General features: G+C 48.2%; 1 protein-coding gene across 11 annotated transcripts in view; it reads right to left on the bottom strand.

Moving 5' to 3' along the window:
• The window catches only part of HNRNPA2B1 (heterogeneous nuclear ribonucleoprotein A2/B1), a 131,458-nt gene that overhangs the window by 16,827 nt on the left and 87,870 nt on the right, over window positions 1-26,761 (bottom strand). For 8 of the 11 annotated variants that reach the window (XM_029589142.1, XM_029589141.1, XM_029589143.1 and 5 more), the window contains one exon: window positions 53-134. The exons of 1 other annotated variant lie outside the window; for it this stretch is intronic. In XM_029589142.1, the coding sequence (XP_029445002.1) occupies window positions 73-134 (62 nt within the window). In that variant the 3' untranslated portion in view covers window positions 53-72. Of the gene's footprint in view, window positions 1-52; window positions 135-8,179; window positions 8,245-26,761 lie in introns of those variants that run through there. 2 more of the 11 variants (XM_029589145.1, XM_029589150.1) reach the window with 1 other exon arrangement.

The following is a 26,761-nucleotide window of genomic DNA, read 5'->3' on the forward strand; positions in this document are numbered from 1 at the left end:
AAAATGAATAAACTGCATAAAAATTCAGCCTGACACTAAAATGTATGCTTACCCATGGCAATTTTCAGAAACTCAATAACGGCTTCTCCCTCCATATCCACCACTTCCACTGCCACCTCCTGGACCATAGTTTCCTACAAAATGTTTGGAACAGTTGTAAGAACTTCTTCATTTGCACAGAATGTTTCTCCTATAACTAATCCCTCCAACCATCTCTAAAACCTTTCTGCACATATTTTCTTTATTGGCATTTGTTTACAGATTTTTCCTCCAGGAACCTGTCCAAATCCCTTTTGAACCCAGCTATGCTAGATGCCTTGAACACATCCTCCAGCAATGAATTCCACAGCTTGATTGTGCAATTAAGGAAACACCATTTTGTTCAATTTGATTTAAAGCTGTTAGTAGCAAGCAAGACTAGGGATACACCATGAAATTATAAAAGAATAATTGTTCCCTATTTACCTATAATACTTTGCTGAAACCGGCTTCTCAGGAACCAAGTATTCTTAGGGAGAAAGCAAATGTTCCTTACCTGTAACAGGTGTTCTCACAGGACAGCAGGATGTTAGTCCTCACATATGGGTGACATCACAGGATGGAGCCCAATCACGGAACACTTTTGTCAAAGTTTCCAGAACTTTGACTGGCCCCTACTGGGCATGCCCAGCATGGCACTAACCCTGCAGCCAGCAGGGGGGTCCCCCTTCAGTCTTGTTAAAAAGCTACAGGTAGTGCCGAAAGGAAAATAAGAAAACGTTACGAATCCAACACCGCGGGGCGGCGGGTGGGTTTTGTGAGGACTAACATCTTGCTGTCCTGTGAAACACCTGTTACAGGTAAGCAACATTTGCTTTCTCACAGGACAAGCAGCAGGATGGTAGACCTCACATATGGGTGAGTACCGAGCTGAGGATGTCCGAGCATGCACCAAATGTACGCAGGCGTGCAAGGCACTAGGCCTGGGCTGAAGTTTGGCAGAGGGCATCCTGAACCCCACCGGGCAGGCGGAAGGGTGTTGGTACGCCACACTGTAAATAGGTTGCGCAAGACAGACTGGCCGAAGATGGAATCTTGTCTTCTGGCTTTGTCTAAGCAATAATGGGCTGTAAAAGTATGGAGAGAACTCCAGGTGGCAGCCCTGCAAATGTCAGGGAGCGGCACCGATCATAGGTGTGCTACTGAAGTTGCCATGGCCCTCACAGAGTGTGCTTTAACACGGTCGTGAAGTGGAATGCCTGCTTGCTGATAGCAAAAGGATATGCAGTCCGCCAACCAGGAGGAGAGAGTCTGCTTTCCCACAGGCTGCCCCTATTTGATGGAATGTAAAGAGACAAAACAATTGAGTGCTTTTCCTGTGGGCAGCTGTACGGTCTAGGTACAACGCTAGAGCCCATTTGTAGTCAAGGGTATGCAGAGCCTGCTCTCCTGGATTGGAATGGGGCCTGGGAAAAAAGGTAGATAGTATAATGGATTGATTGAGATGAAACTCCGAAACTACCTTAGGCAAGAATTTAGAGTGAGTGTTGAGTACTGCCCGGTCCTGCAGAAGTTTAGTGTAAGGCAGATAGGTAACTAGAGCCTGTAATTCACTAACTCTGCGAGCAGAAGTGATTGCCAAAAGGAAAATCACTTTCCATGTGAGATATCGAAGGTCACAGGATTGAAGAGACTTTGAACGATGGTTTCATGAGCCGACCCAAAACTAGGTTGAGGTCCCAAGAAGGGGCTGGAGGACTCAAAGGAGGCTTGAGGTGAAGCAAGCCCTTCAAGAAGCATGTTACAAGGGGTTGTACTGATATGGGAACATCAGATACCTTTGTGGAAGGCGGCTACAGTACTGACATGCATCCTGATGGAGGAGTTTTAGACCTGACTGACAAGTGCCAGAGATAGTCCAGAAACTTCGTGATTGGATAGGTAAAGGGGTCAAGGGACAGAGAAGAGCACCATGATGTAAACCCTGGTCCATTTGTAAGAATAAGATTTTCTCGTGGAAGGCTTCCGCAAAGCAATCAGGACACGGGAAACTGGTTCAGAAAGGTTAAGTGGTTGAAGGATTAACCTTTCAACATCCTTGCTGTCGGGGACAAGGCTTGAAGTTTGGGGTGGCGTAGGCACCAGTCGTTTTGAGTGATTAGAAGCGGGTCCTTTCCCAAGGGAATGTGCCTGCGAATGGAGAGATCCTGAAGTACTGGAAACCACACTTGGCGCGGCCAGTGAGGTGCTATCAGGATCATGGTTCCCTTGTCCCGACGTAACTTCACGAGAGTCTGAGAGAAGTGGAGGGAATGCATATAGGAGATAGGTTGCCCATGAGAGGGAGAACGCGTCTCTTGGCTGATAGTGTTAGCTGCGAGTGAGAGAGCAGAAGTTGTCTACTTTGCTATTTTGAGGTGAAGCAAAGAGGTCTATTTGAGGATAACCCTATTTTTGGAAGATCGAGTTCGCTACTGAGGGACTGAGAGACCACTCATGTGGTTGAAAGGTGCAACTCAGCTTGTCTGCCAACACACTGTCCACTCCCAGCAAGTAGGTGGCCCTGGGGTACATCGAATGGGAGAGGGCCTCCGCCCATATCTGTGCAGCTTCCTGACAGAATGTAGGAGCCTGTCCCTCCCGGTTTGTTGATTTACCACATGGCCACCTGGTTGTCCGTCTGGATCAGGATGACTTGACTGGAGAGGCGATCCTGAAATACCCTGAGCGCATGTCTGATTGCTTGAAGCTCCAGGAAATGTATTTGGCTTCCTCTGGAGACCAAGATCCTTGTGTCTGCAGATCGGCCTCATGGGCTCCCCAGCAGAGGCTGGAAGCATTGGTGATGAGTTATTTGAGGGTCTGGAGCCTGGAAGGGTAAGCCTTGGAGGAGATTGACCTGATTTCCCACCAGGCAAAAAACTGAGTGTGAGTCGATTATGTAGACAATGGTCGACAGGGGCTGAATGGATTGAGTCCATTGTGACCTTAAGAGCCCACTGCATGACCCTCATGGTCAAGCAGGCCATTGGGGTGACCTGAACTGAGGATGCCGTGTGTCCCAGGAGGATAAGAAAGTGGTGTGCAGTCATGGAATGCTGAGACTGCAGCTGGTGTGCAAGAGACTCGAGAGTGAGAGCTTGCTGTCGAGGCAGAAAAGCCTTTGCCTGCAAGGTGTACAAGACTGCCCCAATGAATGACAAGGTTTGAGATGGGACTAAGTAGGATTTGTCGTAGTTGACGAGAAATCCAAGCAAAATCAGTGTGTAAGGTAAGATGTAGGGATGACAGAGCAGCTTGCTGATTAACCAATTGTCTAGATAGGGGTAGCCGTGAACACCTTGAGTCCTGAGGAAGGCTGCAATTACGACGAGGCATTTTGTGAAGACTTGTGGTGCAGATGCGAGGCCGAATGGAAGCACTTTGTACCGATAGTGCTTGGGGCCTACTAGAAACCTCAGATATTTGCGATGGGATGGAATTATTGCAATATGAGTGTATGTGTCCTGAAGGTCTAGAGAGCAGAGCCAGTCTCTGCTTTGTAGAAGAGAAGAAGAGAGCCCAAGGTTACCATTTTGACTTCTCTCGCTGGAGGTACTTGTTGAGGGCACATAGGTCCAGAATTGGACAAACACTCCCCGATTTTTGGGGGATTAGAAAGTACCGGGAATAGAACCCTAGGCCGTGCTGAGAGGAGGGCAGTGGTTTATTGTCTTGGACTGGAAGAGGAGGGAGATCTCCTGTTCCAGAAGGATGGAGTGATTGGATGTTCTCCACGTCTGTAGAGGTGGGGAGGCCGGTGGAATGGAGAGGAAGTTCAGATGATAACCCTAAGCAATTATCGCCAGGACCCACTGGTCTGAGATAAGAGTGCCACCTATTGCTGAAATGGCACAAATCGACCTCCCACTGGTATGTGGGGCAATGGAAGCTGGCTGCTGCTCTCTATGTAGGAGTCAAAAACCGGAAGCAGGGCCCAGCTGAGGAGCTGCTTGAGGTTTTTGTTTTTGTGTCAGACAAGACTGGGCTTTTTGAAACTGTCTCGTGGAACGGGTTCTAGTTAGTGGTGGGTAGGATTTCTTCGGGCGGAAGAATGACTTAAGAGTGCTTCCGGAAGAGCTGTTTTGAAGAGTACTCAGAAGGCATCAGAGCTGTCTTAGGGTCTCATGATGGTCCTTGAGTTCCGCCACTGTTCATTGAATCTGCTCGCCAAACAGATCATCTCCTACACAAGGCAGGTCGATTAATCCGTCTTGTACTTCAGGGCGAAGGTCGGAAGACTTGAGCCAGGCCCATCGTTTTGCCGAGATAGCAGCTGCAGATACCCAGGTAGCAGTGTCAAAGATATTGTAAGATGATCTAATCTCATGCTTGCCTGCCTCAAAACCCTTGTTTACTAGGGTTTGGAGTTTATCTTGAAATTGCTGAGGCAGGAAGTCTGAAGTCTTGTATCTGCTTGAATAAGACCCTATTATATTGGGTCATATAGAGCTGATAAGCGGCAATTCTGGAGATGAGCATTGATTCCTGGATGACACGGCGACCAATGGCATCTAGAAATTTCTTTTCCTTGCCTGGAGGAAAGTAAGTGTGAGGTTTTTGTTTCCTTGCTCTTTTCTGGGCAGATTCTACAACCACAGATTGGTGATCCAATTGAGGTTTGTGAAATCCTGGAGCTGACTGAACAAGATAGGTGGTGACAGCTTTCCTGTGGACTGGAGCAACAGAGCCAGGATGTTCCCAGTTCTTTTTGAGGAGATCCAGAAGAACCTGATGGATAGGGATGGAGGTTATTTCCTTGGGAGCATCCAGGAATTGTAGCAACACCATCATTTGATGCCTATCGTCTTGTTCTGTCTGTCATTGGAAGGGGACCAATTCAGACATCTCCTTCACAAAATTTATAAAGGAAAGGTCCTCTGGAGGAGAATGCTTTCTACTTTCAGTAGGTGAAGGTGGTGAAGGCAATTCATGGGTGTCTAGTGAAGAATCATCAGTACAGGTATCGTAGGGATCAGCACCTGCTCCCCTAGGGGCTAGAGGACGGGGTGGTGGGATCCCTGAAGATCCTGGTCTAGGCTCCGAAGGACTCGAAGGAATAACTGGAGGCACCGAGGAAGGCATTGAAGGCACCGGCGCAGGCATTGATGGATGGCTAGGTGGGGCTGACTGACGTATCGGCACCGATGGGTGCATCGGACGTGTCTGCATCGATGGCTGAGGCATCGGTAGAACTCCTGATGGACGGATGCGGTGTTTCTCCTCCTGATGACAAAGCAAGCGGGGAGGGCACCAGAGCCATCCGTGACCCGGGGTCCATCGGTGGAAAAGCAGCTATGAGTGCTTCCATCCTCGAGAGCAGCGGTGCCAATGCTGTTGGAATCGGGTCGGTGGTCGGTTCCGCAATCAGCACCGGTGTCGGAGGAACCTGGAGTCTATGCATCGCCTTGTCGATGGCCTCTTGACCATCCGGTCCAGTTCTTCTCGGAGACCTGGAGCAAGCAGCCCCGGAACAGAAGGAGGCAGAGGCATAGTCGGAGGGACCACCGTTAAAGGCGGAGTCGCAGCTCCCGATACCCTGTTGGGTGAGGGTTGCCTCGGTGACCCGGTCGCCGAAAAGGTCGGTGCCTTTTCTGGATGGGGTTTCTTCGATGGCGGCTTGGACCATGGCGAAGTCGATGATTTTGCTCCCTTGATGGTCAGACTTTCGATGCCGGTGGTGATGTTTATCTCTACAATCCCCACGATCCTGAGGGGGAGTAGAGGGTGTTAAAGGCCGAGAAGACGTCGATGCCGGACGGTCAATGCTGGCGCGAACACGACTGTGCTGGTTCTGACTAAGTCGATGCAATGGACGGCGTCTGGGTTTGAGCACGGGAGGAGTTCCATCTTCTCCATTCTAGCATTGCGACCTTTTGGTGTCATTAGGGCACATTTGGTGCAGGTTAGGATATCTTACACAGACTTTGTGAGAGTCTGTGATGGACATGGTGCATTTACAGTCCAGGCACCGGCGGAAACCAGACGTCGTGGCCATGAAAAAGTTGAGCCACAGTACGGTCGACAGCCAGTAGGCCACGAGGCCCAAACTAGACAGTAATCACCAGAAAAACGGGTAAAAAAACAAAAAAAAATACAAAAAAACAACTTACCGGAGTACTGCGGCTTGAAATAGTTGGAGGGATCTCTGTGGGGTAAATTAAATTTTAGTAATTCCGTGAGGAAAATTCCCGTCCGGAATCTCTACAGAGCTCCTTAACCGTGTGGCTACTGCTGCATGGAAAAAAGAAGACTGAAGGGGGACCCCTGCTGGCTGCAGGGTTAGTGCCATGCTGGGCATGCCCAGTAGGGGTCAGTCAAAGTTCTGGAAACTTTGACAAAAGTGTTCCGTGATTGGGCTCCATCCTGTGATGTCACCCATATGTGAGGACTACCATCCGGCTTGTCCTGTGAAAAAGAGCCTAGGTGGAAAATTTGGGAGCCAACCTAGCCAATTCCCCCATGAACTGGTACAATTACCAGAAACAGGTCACCAACCCCCTTTCTAGCCCCTACCAGGGGGATGGGCCCTTTAACAGGACCTAACACCCCTAGGAGTAATTTGGCCTCTCTTCAGCAGATTGCAGGTTTTTTTTTTTTCTCTCTACCATCTACTGAGTGACTGCAGATGGCACACTGTCTAAATTACCACAAGTACAGTAAAACTTTTCTTCTCCTTCTCCATCTGCTGGTAGGGAAGAAAAATCCATGCATCTGGACTGATCCGGGAATAAGGAACCCCTGAGTTGACTTCTTATAACTGAAGAGCACCAACTTATTTAGCCTCTCTTCAGAAGTGAGCCATTCTATCTCATTTATCAATTTTATAGACCTTTTCTAATTCCACTGTTTCTTCTTTTAAGATGAGGGTGATCAGAACTGCACACAATACTCAAGGTGTTATTACATTATGGATCAAACAGAGGCACTTATTTTTACTCTGCACTCTTTTCTGAATAATTCTTAATGCGTGGGATTTCTCATGCAGTGGTCCTGCAGCTTAAGTTCTCATTTTAGTCAAGCTTATAGAAGGGAGAGAAGATGACAAGGGTTGTCCAACTCTCCAGCCAGGGGTTTTCTTTAGCAAAAGGGGAGAACATAGCAATTGCAAAGGGTCAAAAACATGTTTCCGGGCAACACCCACCCCCCCCCCCATCCTGTAAAAACCCTACTCAATCACAAAAAAGGACCCATGGATAAAACTGGGCTATAGACCTTAAGGCCATGAAGAATGTCAAAACCAATTATCCTGACAAGAGAGAGTGTCTAGAGCAGTGGTTCTCAACCGGTGTGTCGCCACACTTCCTAGTGCCCCTGCTGACCCAGCTGCTCCCCCTACCCGAGCAAGAAAAGTCCTCCACCCGGGCTTAAAACGCTAAAAGCCCGGAAGGAACGCGGCAGGAGAGCTGGAGTCAGTGGCACTGGCATGCTCTTCTTCCTGCCCCCCCTCCTGGAAGAGGAAGTGGTGAGCAGCGGGTGCGTGCATGGGAAAATGAGACCTTGCTAGTATGCTCGGCATCGGCCCAAAGAAAAGAAGAGAGGCGCGGTCTGAAGAATGAGCAGTGCAGCTCAGAGAAAAACGAAGAATGTCATCATCCCCCGCGGCCAATGGGACTCCTTGCTCCGCGAGGGCTAAAAATGAAGTAGATTGCTGCTGCCTTTAGGGTTAGAAGTGGAGGAGGCTGCTGCCACTAGTTTGAGGAAGGGGGGGGGGGGGGTGAGTGTGTTTGAGATCCTGTGTGTATGTATGTGTGAGATCAGTCAAAAACCTTCAACTGACACTCAATTATAGTGTGAGTTAGGGATCAGTCCTCTCTCCTATAGTTATACAAAAACCCCCCCTTCTCAAATATCCCACCTTTTTGGCGACCTACTCCTTACAAGACCTTCATAATAGGCATCATTGTGCGGCAACTTGTACCATTATTCACTCTGCCTTATTTTTAATCATCGGATCAGTCCACAAGATCCGACTGAAGAACTGCAGTCCAAGAATGACCAGCTAACAGAGGATGCCATGGCTGAAGGTTTCCTAACCAATAAAGAGTTCAAATTTTTGCGGGTGAAATTTCCAATCGCACCGACTCTATATATGGTACCTAGAGTGCATAAAGATTTGCACAATCCGCCGGGGCGTCCCATTGTAACGACTATCGGGTCTTTATTGGAACCACTTTCAACCTTGATTGATGTGATCATACATCCGATGGTAATGGATGCAGTATCCTATTGCAAAGATACAAAACACATGCTGGTGAAACTACAAAACATTCATGTGGTAGATCCAGTGATATTAGTCACTCTGGATATAAAATCCTTGTATACTTCGATACCGCAGGAAGAGACTGTCAATTTTAGAGAAATATCTGGACAATAGGGATCGTCCACATCGTATTCCAACAGATTTTCTAATGTCGATAGCTAGACTTGCACTGTGTGAGAATTTTTTTACCTTTTTGAGCAAATGGTATAAACAAATAAGTGGTACGGCGATGGGTGCGACAATGGCCCCGAGCCTGGCCAACTTATACGTACGTCAATTTGAGGAAGAGAAATTGTACCCAGAAACACAGTTCAGTCCAGTGTCTGATTGGACTCCTTATATTGACGATGTTTTTTTCATCTGGCATGCGGATATACAAGAATTACAACTGTTTTTGCAGTGGATAAACACATTAGATGAGCATCTTCAATTTACCAGCACCTACCATCAAACAGATATCAATTTCTTAGATATTTCCATCAAATTAATCAATGGTCGTTGTACTACTTCCTTATATTGTAAGGAGTGCGAGAGGAATACCCTCTTACATTATACCAGCTTTCATCCCCAAAAGCTACGCAATAATCTGCCTATAGGGCAGTTTCTACGGATACGGCGCATTTGCAGTACAAAAGTGGAGTTTGTCCGTCAAGCAGATGTTCTTAAAACACGTTTGCTTGAACGCGGCTATCCAGTGAAATATATAAAGAAAGCTTATAAGAGGGCATATAATGCTGAGCGCCAATGGTTGCTCCTTGATAAGCCTGCAGAAAGTGAAGAGTCTAAGATAGTGTGCACTATTCCACATTCCAATCTATCACGCAGAATTTCTAAGTTGATACATCAACATTGGGCGGTCTTAAAAACTCATGACATTTTCAAAGAACCGCCGATTATAGCGTATAGCAGAGGAAAAAATGTGGGCGATTTAGTTACACACTCTTTGTCTATAAGAAGTACGAGGAGTGAGAATGAAAAACTAGGACATTGGCCGTGCAATCACTGTTCACTGTGTAGTCAGGTGATTGAGGGTGAAGTGTGGACAGATAAACATGGGAAAACGCATAAAGCACGCCAATATTCTTCTTGCGATACATCCAGTGTGATTTACATTATTGTCTGCCCCTGTAACTTGTACTATATAGGTCGGACAAAACACCAAATACGCGTGCGTCTCATCGAACACCGTAGCTGCATAACCACAGGAAAAACGATGGCTCCCATTGTGGCCCATTGCCAAGAAAAACAACACAGCTTTCAACAGCTGAGATGGCGAGTTTTAGAAGTTGTCACTATACAAAAACGGGGCAGGGATCCCAACGTGGTGTTGAATTTGAAGGAACAACAATGGATTTTTTACATGCATACAGTCAATCCAACGGGTTTGAATAATATGATAGAGTGGTACTCATTGTAAGACCGAAGTGACGTGCTGCCCACGTCATATACGTAAGGGAGTTTAAAATGGAGGCGGGAAGTGGTTAGACCGGAAGAGAATGGTTGAAAAAACGCTGAGAGACACAATGGCGGTAAACTGAGTGAGTAGCTATGCACGTTTGACAGTGGAGGAATGAGTGATGTATTGAATTGGGCTTTAACAAACGGTTTTTATGGCGTAGAATATTGCCCTTGAAGAAGGACGACCACGTCCGAAACATTGTACAGTGTCGGGCACGGACACAAGAAAGCAATGTGGAGATGGATCACGTTGCTAAAATTCATCGGATGTGAAGATAAGGGGCTACAACATTGAAAACGGACAGGATTTATAAGTTAAGTGATTCTATTTATTTGATGTTGCACAATTTACAAAGCAAATAATTTTTAAAAGCACGGAGCACTTTAATTTTCAAGCACAAAAATTTCAAAAAAATATGGACTGACCGATGATTAAAAATAAGGCAGAGTGAATAATGGTACAAGTTGCCGCACAATGATGCCTATTATGAAGGTCTTGTAAGGAGTAGGTCGCCAAAAAGGTGGGATATTTGAGAAGGGGGGTTTTTTGTATAACTATATGTATGTGTGAGATAACATGTATGTGAATGATTGAGAGCCTGTACATGTAAAAGTGTGTGTGTGATTGAGGGCTGGTTTAGGTGAGGGAGCATGCGAGTATGTGAATGAGCGTCTGTGTGTGAGAGAAAAGGACAGCATGTATGTGTGTGATTGAAAGCCTTGTGTGAGCTTGAAAAGATAGACAGCATGTGTGTAAATGTATAATTAAGAGCCTATATAAAAGTGAGAGAGAAAAAAAACACATGTGTATATGTGAGCAATTGTGAGCCACTGTGAGAGAGAGAGGAGAAAGTTCCAAGCAAACCACCCATCCTCCTGCTAATTCAAAACAATTTCAGGGAACCCGGATATCAAATGTTCCCAGGTATGCACAGCAAAACATTTTTTGTATCCTTATTTTTCATTACTGGGTCTGTGTGTCTGCTATTTTAAGGTATTTTATTGGTATCTAGAAATTTTTTATATGAGTTTTTAATTATTGGATATTCCATTCATCTGCTGTTTTGAAATAATCTGTTCTTTTTGTTAGTATGGTTTTACTGCTACTGATTTTATATTTCTTGGATTTGTTTTATAAGGATGGGTGATTTTTTTCCTTTGTTGCACTGCATACAGAGACTCTGGCTTGTTGTGGTTTCCAATTCAGTTTTTGTCTGCATGCTCCTAGTTATGCATTTTGGTCACTTTATTAGGTGAGGGTCAGCACATGTGATTCAGGAGAGGTTCTCTGCTGGTGTATAGTTTTTCTGTGTAGGGCTCTATAGCAGCCTGACTTGGTCCGTTTTCCTAATAGGAGATGTATTGTGTCTTACGGCCTGGTGTAATATTTTCAATGTTGCCTTTTCTTAGGTAAGGTGGTTACTGTTAAGTGCTGGAAATTGGTGCTGTTTTGGTGTGGGATGTTTACCATTTATGCAATTTCTGTTCAGATAGAATATGTATCTTTTCCTTGTGTCATTCTTAACAATAAAAATACTACTAGATCTTTATTTTTTTTTTTTTTATTTCCGCCGTAAATTGTAGTGCGCAGTGTGTCACACATGTGAATGTGGTCTGTCAGGTGTGTCACAATGGGAAAAAGGTTGAGAACCACTGGTCTAGAGAATATGATAAAGCATGAACTGAACTCCACACTGCAGCCTTGCAACTTTCAAGGAAGGTAAATCTTAGATTGGCAACAGATGACCTTATCCATAATAGGCCTAGACATGTCCCTAAGGAAGCACGTGAAATATGCTCCAACATTTGATCGCTCTCAGTTCTAGGAGGTTGAATGACCACATCTGAGTTTGAGGTGGTCCTGTGTGAGGACCCCAAATCTTATGGCAGCATCCATTGCCAACGTGACTTAGTGAGGAAGTAGAAGAATGAGTTTCCCTCCCAAGGATGCAGGGATATAGTCACCAGCTTAGATCCTGTTTCATCTGCTGAAAAACTGACACTGGCTGACCAGGGTTGAGTGAGCTGATGCCAATGGGAGCAGAGACCACACTGCAGAAGGGTTAGTGGAACTGCGTGAAATCGCCATTGCCATGTGGCCCAGAATTACTAGCAGCAGTAATTCTCTGGCCATTGACTGATCCACTGCTTGTACGAAAAAGGGATCTAGAGTATTTGACTAGTCTAACTGTAGCTAGATTCTATAGGAGAGCGCTTTCCTGACTCCAATGAATTTGATTTTCTGGGAGAGAATCTGAGTTGATTTCTCAAAATTCAAAAGGAATCTTGGCTATTCTAGAAGTTATACCACCTTTTGCAGGGAGGTTAGCAAACCTTTCTTGGAGTTTGCGTTATAATCCCTATGTGAGGGAATACTCTGATGCCCCACCTCCACATGTGCTGCTACAAAAGCCAGACACTTGAAGACTTTCAGTGCTGCTGAGAGGCTGAAGGAGAGCACTCTATACAGATAGCAGAAAGTTCACCATAAAATTGCTGGTAATGCCAGTGGGACAGATGAATGGAAATATGCATGCAAGCATCCTTTAATCCAAAAGTATACATCCATCAGAAGGGGGGAGGAGGGAGTTCATTTTGAATTTCTCCTGGAGTCAATGCTTGTTCAGATTTCTTAAATCCAGGATAGCTCTCAGATCCCAGATTTCTTGGGGATAAGGAAGTAGCTGGAGCAGAACTCCTAGTCATGACACTGGGTACAAGTTTTTTTTACCTGTTGTTCAAGGAGCAACTCCACTTCCAGGCAGACTTGCATTGAGTGAGATGGATGTAGATTAAAAATTGAGCAATGGGGTAGTGTGAGAAGCTGGGAAAAACATAAGCAGTATCCAGACTCCACGATCCTGAGAACCCAGCAATCTCTAGTAATCTTGTACCACTCCATGTAGTGATGGATTCTCCCCCCTACTGGTAAGGATAGACACTGGGTTTGAAAGTTAGTATAAAAAAAAAAAGTTTGGTCCAGGTTTTGGTCGGACTTATGTTTTTGGTAGACTGTTGAGTGCAAACTGGAAGTTGTGGCAGAAGCAAAAGCAACATCCAGTACTGTTGAAATTGTTGGAAGTGGAGTCTCTGGAAATATGGTTTTTAAAAGCATAGTTAAGGGTGCCTAGTGTGCTCTATTGGATGCTGCCAAGGTGTTAGCTGTGGTATCAAACGCATAGTAGAGGGAATCGAAGAAAATGGCATATACACCCTTTTCCATCTAAGAATTGCAGAGGATATGCAACTCAGCCTTCAAGCGAAAGAAAACCTTTTTGCCAAAGTTGTCCAGTAGCATGGGCTTCTTCTCTGGTGGGGTATTGAAGTATATCCTTGTTTTGCTTTAAGAGCAAATTTCACAACTGGTGAGGTAATTGTACTATTTCAAATGCCAGAGATTTTTGTACTCTATACTTGGTCTAGTTTCCTTGCCACTGGAACGCAGGAAACATTTTCCCTCATACTGGTTTTTAATTCCTGCCAGATTCTATGGATTGGAATTGCTGCTGGCTCTGCCAGCATTTCTAAAATCTGGAGGTCAAAAAGATTTGTGCGAGGATCTTTGTCCTTACGCAACTTAAGAGGAAAGGAGAAGTTTGAAGGCATACTCCTTATCCTTAGCTACAACCAAAGTAAAGAAATCCTTCACCAGCTCTATCTGGTCAAGGGGCTGACATGCCCTTTCACCTAGCATAGATCGTGGAATATAATTGCCATGCTGGGTCAAACCAAGGGTCCATCAAGCCCAGCATCCTGTTTCCAACAGAGGCCAAAACCAGGCCACAAGAACCTGGCAATTACCCAAACACTAAGAAGATCCCATGCTACTGATGCAATCAATAGCAGTGGCTATTCCCTAAGTAAAATTGATTAATAGCCATTAATGGACTTCTCCTCCAAGAACTTATCCAAACCTTTTTTGAACCCAGCTACACTAACTGCACTAATCACATCCTCTGGCAACAAATTCCAGAGCTTTATTGTGTGTTGAGTGAAAAAGAATTCTCTCAGATTAGTCTTAAAACATCCTTTTCTGCTACCAAAAGCAAATTTTGCACATCTGGATACTACAAAATTTGAATTGAGGCCAATTGGATGACAATGAGAACAAAAGGGAATTTTCTTAGTGTAAGATCTCTGGGTAATTGGTGGGAGGAGGGGTTTTATATCCTCCCTTCTACCCATCAAAATTCTACATACATCTGCATAAACATACCTAGGAAACACTGCAGCACAATGCAATTAAGATGGAGCAACCTGCCCTGATGATAAAGGTGTGATTCGGCCTGTCCTACCAACTTTTGGGGAGCTCCTGCTCGAGTCTCAGGGAGGCAAACAAGGCTGTGCTCTGGGAGGAGGAGCAACTACAACTTCTGAGACAGTTCTTAAAGTTTCCAGGCCCTTATTTTCCCTGAGTACATGGGGACATTTGTCCACAACGGTTAACAGTTGGCCTTGTTGTGGTCTGGTCCAAGGCAGAGGTAGACTTCTTGGCTATTTGAAATGGATATTCTATCACAATTCTATCACATATACAGTCCTTGAGCCCACTCACCATGAATTTCTTCCTACTGGACATTGTTAGAACTAAAGATCGTAAACTTTTTTTTTTTTTTTTAAATAGCACTGAAGTGTGCTGTTGGGGGCTAAGGCTGTAAGGCAGCCTTAAAAAAAAAAAAAAAAGCACAGAGTTGCTTACCTGTAACAGGTGTTCTAGGACAGTAAGATGTTAGTCCTCACACATGGGTGACATCATTGGATGGAGCCTGGCACGAAAAACTTGTCAGTTTCTGGAACCTTGACTAGGCACACTGAGCAGGGAGAGATGGGTTCTACACCTTGAAGAGATTCCTGAGGACAGACTGGCCAAATTTGTCATGTCAGCCATCCCCTATTCATACATTAGTGGGAAGCGAATGTGTGGAGAGAACTCCATGTCGCAGTCTTGCAGATCATCTCCACAGGAACAGCTTTCAAGTGGACAATCGATGTTGCCATGGCTCTGACAAGTCTTGACATGACCCCTAAAATGCAGTCCTGCCTGGGTATAACAGAAGATGATGCAATCTGTTAGCCAACTGGATTGTGTTTGGCAATGACAACTCCTAACCTAATCCTATAAAAAAAAGTAAAAAAAAAAATGGGTGTACTTTCTACGGGCATCTGTCCACTCCAGATAGAAATCTAAGGCTCGCTTGCAGTCTAAACTGTGCAGTGCTTGTTTACCTTGGTGTGAATGGGGACTAGGAAAAAAAAAAAAAAAAAAGATATTGGCAGGATGGACTGGTTAAGATAGAAATACATCACCATCTTAGGCAGAAACTTAGGGTGCGTACACAAGACCACCCAGTCATGACAGAACTTAGTATAAGGTGGATAAGTCACTAAGGCCTGGAGCTTGCTGACACTGCACGCTAAGTGACCACCACCAAAAATATGACTTTCCAGGTTAAGCACTTCAGGTCACAGGAGCGCAGCAGCTCAAAACGAGCTTTCATCAGCTGAGCTAACACCACATTGAGGTCCCAAGACACAGTGGAAGGCCTTAGGGAAGGCTTCAATTGAAGCAGGCCCCAAATGAAGTGTACAACTATAGGTTGTACAAAGATAGATGTACCATCTATACCTTGACAGTTATGTGCCAACTACACTAAGATGAATTCTGTAAGAGTTGGTTTTCAAGCCAACATCCGCTAGATGTAGAAGGTAGTTGAGCAGTTTTTGTGTGGGACAGGAGAATGGATACAGGGCCATCTGCTCACCACACAGAAAACCTCCTCCACTTCAGCCCATAGGACTTTCTAGTGGAAGGCTTTCTAGAAGCCACAGGGACCAGACACATCCTCTGAAAGATCAAGCAACTGCAGAATTAACCTCAACATGCATGCAGGCTGAGCACAACAGGGTCTGGAGGTTGGGATGCCACAGCCTGTCTTGGTCTTGCATGATGAGATCTGGGGGAAGTGCCCAGATTGATTGATTTCAGGTAGACAACTCCCGTAGGAGTGAAAACCAGACCTGTCTCAGCCAATTAGAGGGACTATAATTCTCATAGCCCCTTATCGCATAGTTTTAAGAGAATCTTCGCCACTAAGGGAATCAGAGGATACTCATAAAAGAAGAGGCTGGTTTGCTGTCTGACCTGTACAGGGAGCAAAACCGAGGCACCTTCCTGTTGCAGGGGGATGTGAGCAGATCTATGCCCGGGCTCCCCCAGACACAGAATATCAGATTCACTACCTCCTGGTCCAGGGACCATTTGTGGGGTCTGAAGGCTTGACTCAGCCTATCCGCTACCACGCTTTTCCATCCTGGCCATGGTACATGGCCTCGAGTACCATCCCTTGGGAGAGGGCCCACGAACATATCTGGACCGCTTACTCACACAGGAGGTAAGATACCATAACCCCCTGCTTGTTGACGTACCATTATAGCTACCTGGTTGTTTGTCTGGATCAGGACAACTTTGTGGCCAGCCAATCTCTGAAATCCCATAGCACGTACCTGATCACCCGAGCTCCATTAAGTTGACAAGAGCTATCCTAAGCAGACTAGACACCTTGGGTACTGAGCCCATCTACATGAGCTCCCCACCCCAGGGTGGATGAATCTGTGGTTCATAAATTTGAGAAGGGAGACTCCAAAGTGTTCACCTGTTCCATATTTTGTGGGATAGCTTATACTTGTTGAATAGGGCAGCTTTCTGGACGATGTAAATCCCAGCTAACATTGACGGGAGGCACTGTGAGGGGACATTCCCATATCCTGAGCAGCAACTCCTTAAAACGCCCGCATGTACTGGGACTGCCACGATCTCCTTAGGAGGCTCTCAAGCTTTTTGCACCTGGCATCCTCCGCAGACAATAACTGAAAAGGGATGGCTTCTGCCATCAACCTCACAAACACTGCAAAGTTCAAGTCCTTGGGCGGAGACTTCCTTCACTCCTCTGGAGAAGGGTCTGAAGGGAGGCTCCGAAACATCATCCACCCCAGGAGGTCATAGGGTTCCTCATCCTCACTGTAGGTGACAGGGAATGGGTCCCTAGGTGCTCGGCCTACATCCAGAGATGCAAGCACCGGTAGAACTGGAAGGGGGTGGGGTGACGGCAGATCTTGGCGTCTCCAGCAGCCTTGGTAGAGCTTCCTCAAAGGAACTGGCAACTACCACTGTATCAGTAGGTCTTTGTGCCCCACCAGGCACAGAGGCCATCCCGGAACCAAACAGCTGGGTCGGTAATGCATCCATGAGTACACAGCTTCTCCAGAAGTGGTACAAGGACAGATGGCGCTAGGTCCAATGCCGTTGGTGCCACAAGACCGAAACCCTGCAGTGCCCAGTCCACCACCAGCTGGACTCAACACTGCAGCTCCTCCTCGAATGTACCAGATCTTCGACCCTCGAGATGGATCGGTGACTAGCATCAGGAACAGTCATGAACCCCTGGCACTGGAGGATTGGCACTCCTCGCTATAGAGTTGATTTGGGGGCATCATAGCCAGTACATCCCCATATATTGATGGGGGACTGGTGCCAATGCTTCTTTGGCTTCCCCGGTGCTGATGACTAGGAATCTATCTTGGCTTGGAGGACATGGACGATGGTCAGTCTCTGGGGCCCCATCTGCCAGCGACATCGATGGAACAGACAGTCCCACCAATGCTGATTGTTCAGTATCCATCACTGCACCTCCTTGGTCCTTCTGGTCGAAAAATGATGAGCCATCAGCATTGAAGAGCTGCTCCATTTTGCAATGTAGAAGTCCCTTCTGGGTTATCTGGGCACATAAGCAACCACCACAAATGTCATGTGATGCCCCTAGGCAGAGGATATCTCTCATGCCGAACTGTAATAGACATGGTCCTCAGGCACAGGGGGTATCGCCAAAAACTTGACGTGGCCATGACAGATGAAAAAAAGGGCACTAAGACAATGATGGTGGCAGGACACCAATGCAGTGCTGCCACAGGGGAAATAGACCGTGAAAGAAACTTACCAGAATTGCTGAAAACCCTGACTAGGAGACACTACAGGAGGGCGCCGGGAATGGAACGAGAAAAAAACCCAAGAAAAACGTGAGAAAATAATTTTTCCCAAGGCCAGACAGCCAAAGTGAGCTCACTCACACTGCAAGGCTTACACCTCTGTGAAAAAAGACTGGAGATGCACCCTGTGTGGACGCGCGGTATAGGGTATGTTGGTCAGTAAGCCTAGTCAAAGTTCTAGAAAATGACACATTTTCCACATCAGGGCTCCATCTCATGTCACCTGTATGTGACAAGAAAATTATTCCTTACCTGCTAATTTTCGTTCCTGTAGTACCATGGATCATTCCAGACTGTGGGTTATGTTCCCTGTCCAGCAGATGGAGTTAGAACCAAAAATTCCCAGGGGAGGACCTATATAGCCACACCTCCCTCACCTCAATCCTCAGTAACTGGACTAGCAAAGCCAAGACGAGAAGAGACAGAACCAGAGGAATCAATTAATCTAAAAAAAATATAGAGAAAAAATAACAGCAGTGACAGCAACTAACTTGTACTCAAAAAACTGTAACTGAGAACTTGCAAACAGCACTGTGTTCAAAGACACAGCTCGCAATAACTAGAGATACAGAGTGAAAATATTGTGAAGACAGGAAAGCAGGGATGGCCCACAAAGAACCCCCAAAACCAGGGAGGGGTCTGGAATGATCCATGGTACTACAGGAACGAAAATTAGCAGGTAAGGAATAATTCTCTTTTCCCTGTACGTACCAGGATCATTCCAGACTGTGGGATGTACCAAAGCTTCCCCATCATGGGTAGGTCGCGGACAGCCCTGCCCGTATGACCCTGTCTCCAAGTTGACCGTGAGACGGCGCGCGAATGTCTAGACGATAATGTCTTGCGAAAGTGTGGAGAGACTTCCATGTGGCCGCCCTACAGATTTCCTGAGAAGAAACTGCACAACTTTCCGCCCACGACGTCGCTTGAGCACGGAGAGAATGTGCCTTAACAGCTAAAGGTGGAGACTTACCCACTCCGATGTATGCGGCTATAATCGCTCCTTTCAGCCAGCGAGTGATTGTTTGGATGCCATGCAACCCTTCCTGGGTCCCGACCAAAGGACAAACAAATGATCGGAGAGTCGAAATTCATTAGTGACCTCCAAATAATGTATCAAAGAAAGTCGGACATCCAACCGAAGGTCAGAAGAATCAGAGGATAAAAATGACGGAAGCTCTATCGATTGGTTGAGATGGAAAAGTCGAGACCACCTTCGGCAGAAAAGATGGAACTGTCCGCAGGGATACTCCTCCTGGCATGAAACGAAGGTATGGCTCCCTACATGATAGAGCTTGTAGTTCAGAGATCCGACGTGCTGAGCTGATTGCCACCAGGAAGATGGTCTTAAGGGTGACATCCTTGAGTGTGGCCGAAGTCAGAGGCTCAAAAGGCGGTGCACATAGAGCCCGGAGTACCAAATTGAGATTCCAAGAAGGACAAGGTGGCCTAATTGGAGGCTTCAAGTGTTTTACCCCCTTTAGAAAATGTAGGATATCTGGATGTGAGGCCAGGAGCTCCCTGTCATTACTACGTAGGAAGGCTCCAACGCCGCCACCTGCACACGAAGAGAATTATAGGCAAGGCCCAAAACCAGACCAGCCTGTAGGAAGGAAAGCACGTGTGTCACTGAGGCCTGCGTTGGTAGAATCGATTTTGACTCGCACCATTCCTCAAAAACTTTCCATACTCTGACATAAGTAACAGACGTGGATGTCTTCCTAGCTTTCAGGAGCGTGGAGATGACAGATTCTGGATATCCACGCCGTCTCAATTGACTCCTCTCAAAAGCCAAGCCGCAAGACAGAAGCGATCTGCCTCCTTGAAAAATATTGGTCCTTGGCGAAGAAGACGTGGCAGATGACTGAGCCGAAGAGGGCCGTCTACTGCCAGATTGAGAAGATCTGCAAATCATGGTCGACGAGGCCACTCTGGTGCAACTAGGATCACCGGACCTTGATGCGTCTCTATCCGTCGGATAACCTTGCCCACTAGAGGCCACGGAGGAAAGACATACAGGAGACACTGTCGAGGCCAGGGAAGAACCAGCATGTCGACTCCTTCCGCGCCGCGCTCTCGCCTGCGGCTGAAGAACCGGGTGGCCTTTGCATTTGTCGCGGTTGCCATTAGATCCACATGGGGTCTCCCCCAACGCTGTACTATCCTTCGCATTGCGTCCTCCGAGAGTTCCCACTCTCCGGGATCCAGGTGTTGTCGACTGAGAAAATCTGCCTGAACGTTGTCCACACCCGCTATGTGCGAAGCCGCTAGCCGCTGTAAGTGTAGCTCCGCCCATGTCATCAACTCTGTCTCCAACGAGACTAGATGGCTTCTGGTGCCCCCCCTGGCGATTGATGTACGCCACTGTGGTTGCATTGTCCGAAAGAATCCGAACCGCTCGACTGCGTACCAGTGGGTAGAACCCCTGCAGCGCTAGATGGACTGCTCTGGTCTCCAGCCGATTGATGGGCCAAGTGGACTGTTCCATCGTCGAGACCTGTCCTGACAGACCGCCCCCCAGCCGGTGAGACTGGCATCCGTGGTGACGACCACCCAATCCGGGTTCTGTAGACACTCCCTGAGCTAATTGTTGAGGGTCCAGCCACCACTGTAAGCTGAGCAAGACAACATCCGGGATGGGCAATACTGCTTGAAAATCTCTCGACACTGGGTTCCATCGCGAAAGCAGAGACCTCTGGAGAGGCCTGAGATGAGCGAAGGCCCACGGAACCAAATTGATTGTTGAGGCCATGGTTCCCAGTACCTGGAGATAATCCCACGCCGTGGGAGCAACTAGTGCCATGAACCATGTTACCTGAGCACGCAGAGCCCGAGCTCTGTCCGGGTGCAGAAATACCTTGGCTCGGCTGGTGTCGAAATGTGCTCCCAGAAAAACCAGCGATTGGGACGGTATCAGTTTGCTCTTTGAGAAATTGACGATCCATCCCAGAGACTGAAGAAGCTGTACTACCCTGTCTATAGCACGGTAACCCTGCGTCCTCGACTTCACCCGAATGAGCCAGTCGTCTAGATAGGGATGCACAAGGATACCCTCCTTGCGGAGCGCCGCCGCCACCACTACCATGATCTTGGTGAAGACACGCGGAGCCGTCGCCAGACCAAAAGGGAGAGCACGAAACTGAAAATGCTGTCCCAAAATCTTGAAGCGTAAGAAGCGCTGATGATGGTGATGGATTGGGATGTGAAGGTATGCCTCTGTAAGGTCCAAAGAGGCCAAGAATTATCCCGGATGCACGGCTGCTAACACTGAACAGAGCGTTTCCATACGAAAACGAGGAACTCTGAGACACTTGTTGACAGTCTTGAGATCCAGGATAGGTCGAAAAGTGCCCTCTTTCTTGGGAACCACGAAGTAGATTGAATAATGACCTTTTCCCAGATTGGAGGCCGCTACCGGTACTATCGCCCCCAGCTGTAGCAGACGATCGAGAGTCTGTCGGACTGCTAATTGTTTGAGACGGGAACCACAAGGAGAAAACGATCTCGGGGTTCGTGTACAAAATCTAAGACGTAGCCTTGTCTTAAGATGTCCAGCACCCATTGATCCGACGTAATTTGGGCCCACTCCTTGTAAAAGAGAGTAAGGCGACCCCCCAGGTGGGGGATCCCCTCTTGGGTCCTTCTGGCATCATTGTGAAGCCTTCGAGGAAGGACCTGCCCCTTGAGTATCCTTACCGTGGCAGCACCCCCGAAAGGACCGGTTCCAGATGTGTGATCGTGTAGAAGGAGCCCGAGGTGTCTGCTGTCTAGTAGGACGCGACCTCCGTTGATTCCGGTACCTATTTCTGGAGGAATAAAAAGATCTAGAAGAACGTGGACGATCTTCTGGTAGCTTGTGCACCGCATTCTCATTAAGAGATTTGATGATCTGATCCAAATCTTCCCCAAATAGGCACCTACCCTTGAAAGGAAGGGAACTCAGGCGCGTCTTAGACGAAGCATCTGCCGCCCAGTTGCGTAGCCACAAAAGACAACGAGCGGACACCGCCGCCACCATGGAACGGGCGAGGACCCTTAACAGATCATAAAAAGCATCAGCTCCATAGCCAACCACCGCTTCAAGTCTATCAGCCTGAATAGTCTCTGCCTGTGGCAAAGATTGGGAAGTGAGAAGCTGTTGTACCCAAAGCAGAGCTGCTCGCTGTGCTAGGGAACTGCAGATAGCAGCCCTCATCCCCAACGCTGAAACTTCGAAGATACGCTTGAGGTAAACCTCGAGCTTGCGATCCTGGACATCCTTCAACGCCGTCCCGCCCGTGACCGGGATGGTAGTATGTTTCGTGACCGCGGATACTGCTGAATCAACAGCAGGAACCTTAAGAATTTCCAAGAAATCAGTGGGGAGAGGGTATAACTTTTCCATGGCTCGACCGACTCGAAGATTGGCCTCAGGAGTATCCCACTCCCTTGAAATCAATTGCAAGATGCTGTGATGCGTGGGAAAAGCTTTCGCTAGAGGTCGTAAGCCTGCTAGGAGAGGATCCCCTTTCTTAATCTTCGGATCCTGAGCCACAGGATCTGGAGGAGGGTCAATGTCCATTTCCTGGAGGATGTGGGGGATGAGATAATCCAATTCCGCTGCTTGAAAAATACGGAGGACCCTCGGGTCGTCACCTTCTACCTGGGCCGCCAGGGAGGGATCATCCGCATCTGGATCTTGCCATGGATCCCCCGATGGTTGTTGCAGCGGTAAAGGAACCACGGGGGGGGAGGGGGGCCGAGTGGACCCCGCACCTCCTGTGGGCAAAGAAGCCCTCCCTAAGGGAGGGTATGCCGTCGAAAGCTGTGTCAAGCAGGCCAGTTTTGGGGGAGGGGGACCCCAAATTCCAAGATTCAGATCCCTGCTCTGTAAAAATGCCTTGTGCATTAAAACAATGAATTCTGGCGAAAAAGCGGGAAGTGCTGATGAGGGGCCCCCTGAGACATCGTCCCCTTGCCTGCCCTGGTCCGTTGCGCTCCGAAACTCCATACTGTTAGAGGAAACCTGGAGAGGAGTGTCGACGTCCTCCTCAGAGAGAGCTGCCTCCGAGTCAGCTGAGAAAATGGCTGCCGTTCCCGCGCCGAGGGGAAACGGGGCATGCCGCTTCCTGCCAGCGCGGTCCGACTCTCCTCCAAGCTGCCTACCAGGTAAGCCATACTCCCCCTCAGGAAAAGCTGAAGAAAATCCCTCTGAGGTCTGCTGAAGCCCTTGCCGAGCTCTGGAGCCGTTCGGCGATTTTTGCATCGCGGCGGGAGGGAGGGGGAGGGGTGGCTGCGGCGCGCGGCAACAACTGAAGCGACGAATTAATAAAACTCTTCGGCCTCCGGACCCCTCACCGTCCCCAAGAGACCGTCGGGGGAAAACGCTGTCCAGACGGTGAGCAGCTCTGGGGAATGGGTAGTCGCAGAGCTGCAGGGCGGGAACTCCAATCACTCCCTGAAAGGGAGGAGGGGAAAGGAAAACTCCGGGGCTAGGGGGAGCGGTCGGCACTACAGACTTTCACCCCTCATAAATTCCTGTTCCTACCAACGACTGTAAATGAAATAAAAATAACACTTACCACACTCTAGCCAGGCAAGGAAGAGGAAAAAACAAAGATAGGAAGAGAGAAATAAAGTGACAGGCAAAACACACAGCCTGTCAGCAAGTTCCTGACTGGAAAACAGTGTCTCTCTTTGAACGGAGTGGTCCTGTCAGAACACTACAGAACCTATCCCTTAGAAGAAAACCTTTATCTAATATTATTTAATTGATTCCTCAAAGAGAAAATAAAACTAGAAAAGTGCTGGGGACCACCATGTCCCCTGCTCAATCTGCTGGAGTTAGAACTATACTGAGGATTGAGGTGAGGGAGGCGTGGCTATATAGGTCCTCCCCTGGGAATTTTTGGTTCTAACTCCATCTGCTGGACAGGGAACATAACCCACAGTTTGGAATGATCCTGGTACGTACAGGGAACATCCTGCTTGTCCTCAGAGAATACATTACCTGTCAATTTTATTTCCTTGAATTCTGCCTTAAAGTATGCAAAGGAAAATTAGGTTCTTACCTTTGCTAATTTTCATTCCAGTAGTACCATGGATCAGTCCAGACAGCTGGGTTATGCCTCCCCTCCAGCAGATGGAGTCAGAGAGAAAACTGAAAGCACCCCCTATATACACTGGTGTGCCACCTGCGACCCTTCAGTATATGTGATATCAAAGCAGAAGTAATGAATTAAGCACTTTCAACACTGCTCTCAAGAATCCCCCTTTGTTTTTTGTTTTTTTTTTTTTTTTTAAAACAAGTGACCAGATCACGGAGAAACATCCTTGAAAACAGATAAAACCAGACACAACAAATAGAACACCAAGAGTGTACAACAACACACGATACACTGGTATAACCGTCAAGGAAACCACAAACGTGCGGAAACCGACATAAAACCACTGAAAATCAGAGAATACGAGCGGACTCCCAGAACCCTGTGGGCGGGCGTCTGGACTGATCCATGGTACTACTGGAATGAAAATTAGCAAAGGTAAGAACCTAATTTTCCTTTCCCAGTACGTACCAGGATCAGTCCAGACAGCTGGGATGTACCCGAGCCGCCTTAACTGGGGTGGGACCCTGAGAGTCCCGCTCGAATCACACTGCTCCCAAAGGACTCTGCAGGAGGTCCCCGGACATCCAGGTGATAATGCCTGGAAAACGTATGCCAGGATTTCCATGTGGCCGCCCTGCATATCTCTTGGCAAGAAACCAAGTGATTCTCTGCCCATGAAGTCGCTTGAGAACGCAGAGAATGAGCCTTAAGCCCAGCGGGAACAGGCTTACCACAGCCAACATACGTGGACGCAATAGCACCTTTTAACCAGCGTGCAATCGTAGCTTTGGACGCTTGAAGACCCTTCCTGGGTCCATTCCACAGCACGAAAAGGTGATCTGACTTTCTAAAGTCATTCGTAACCTCCAAATAGCGTAAGAGAATCCGACGGACATCCAAACGCCTCAAGTCCCGACCCTGAGCAGACTGTAGGTCCTCGTCCGAAAAGGAAGGTAATTCCACCGTTTGGTTGACATGAAATGTGGAGACCACCTTAGGTAGGAAGGAAGGAACAGTTCGTAAGGAAACTCCTGACGCCGAGATGCGCAAAAACGGTTCCCTGCAAGAGAGAGCCTGAAGCTCCGACACCCGACGAGCCGAGGTAATGGCGACAAGGAAAACAGTCTTGAGGGTGAGATCCTTCAAAGAAGCCGCCTTAAGAGGTTCAAACGGAGCCGCACACAATCCACGGAGTACCAAGTTCAAGTTCCAAGACGGACAGGGAAGCCTGACGGGGGGACGCAAGTTTCTAACCCCTCGCAAAAAACGAGCCACATCTGGATGACTCGCAAGGGAAGAGCCTTCGACCTTACCCCTCAAGCAGCCCAAAGCCGCCACCTGAACTCGAAGCGAATTATACGCCAACCCCTTCTTCAAACCATCCTGTAAGAACATAAGGATATCCGCCACTGACGAACGTCTGGCCGAAGTACCTGCCGTGTCACACCAATCATGGAAAACCTTCCAAACCCTCGCGTAGGCGAGCGTAGTGGAAGATCGACGCGCCCGAAGGAGAGTAGACACCACCGCGTCCGAATAACCTCTCTTCTTCAACCGCTTCCTCTCAAAAGCCAAGCCGCCAGACAAAAACGATCCGCCAGATCGAAAAATACGGGACCCTGCCGAAGAAGATTGGGAAGATGACCGAGACGCAGTGGGCCGTCGACTGCCAAGTTGACCAGATCCGCGAACCATGGGCGCCGCGGCCATTCCGGAGCCACGAGAATCACCGGACCGTGATGGGACTCTATGCGCCTTAGCACTTTCCCTACCAGAGGCCACGGAGGGAACACATAAAGAAGAATGTGACGAGGCCACGGAAGGGCTAGCGCGTCCACCCCTTCTGACGCGTGCTCTCTTCTCCGACTGAAGAAGCGTACCGCCTTTGCATTTTGACGGGTCGCCATGAGGTCCAAGCGCGGAGTCCCCCAACGCCGCGCGATGAGAGCCAGCGCCTCCAACGAGATCTCCCATTCTCCTGGATCTAGGTGCTGCCGGCTGAGGTAATCCGCCTGAACGTTGTCCACGCCGGCAATGTGGGTGGCCGCGAGACGCTCTATGTGCCTTTCCGCCCAGGACATCAACAGCGCCGCCTCGGTCGCAACTGCTTGGCTTTTTGTGCCTCCTTGTCGATTTATGTACGCCACTGTGGTCGCATTGTCCAACAGAACTCTTACTGCTCGTCCGCGTACCAGTGGAAGGAGACAACGCAAGGCCAGGCGGACCGCTCTGGTCTCTAATCGGTTGATGGACCAAGTCGCTTGGAGTGCCGACCAGTTGCCCTGGACCGCACGGGACTGGCAGACCGCACCCCAGCCCGACAGGCTGGCATCCGTCGTCACCACCAACCAAGACGGGGGTTCGAGGTCCACCCCCTGTAGGAGATTGGCTGGAGTCAACCACCAAGAGAGACTGGAGCGAGCCGGCTCCAGCAAAGGCAATTCCATCCCGTACTCCTCCGAGCGGGGATCCCAGCGAGATAGAAGTGCTCTTTGTAACGGACGCATATGCGCAAAAGCCCATTGTACCATTTCCATAGTAGACACCATATGACCAATGACTTGTAAATAATCCCAGACCGTGGGAATCTCGAGCTCTAACAGGCGCCGTACCTGAGTCATGAGATTGAGCATGCGTTGCTGCGGAAGAAAAACCTTGCCCACCAAGGTGTCGAACCGAGCTCCCAGGAACTCCAGCTGTTGGGTCGGTTCAAGTCTGCTCTTCGCGAAGTTGACTACCCAACCCAACCTCTGCAGCTGGCGCACCACTAAGGAGACCGCCCGGTTGCATGCCGCGTGCGACTTTGCTCGAATGAGCCAATCGTCGAGATAGGGATGTACAAGGACGCCTTGCCGGCGGAGGGAAGCCGCTACCACCACGAGAACTTTGGTGA

Source organism: Rhinatrema bivittatum, chromosome 2, assembly GCF_901001135.1.
Source record: "Rhinatrema bivittatum chromosome 2, aRhiBiv1.1, whole genome shotgun sequence".
Classification (NCBI taxonomy): Eukaryota; Metazoa; Chordata; class Amphibia; order Gymnophiona; family Rhinatrematidae; genus Rhinatrema; species Rhinatrema bivittatum.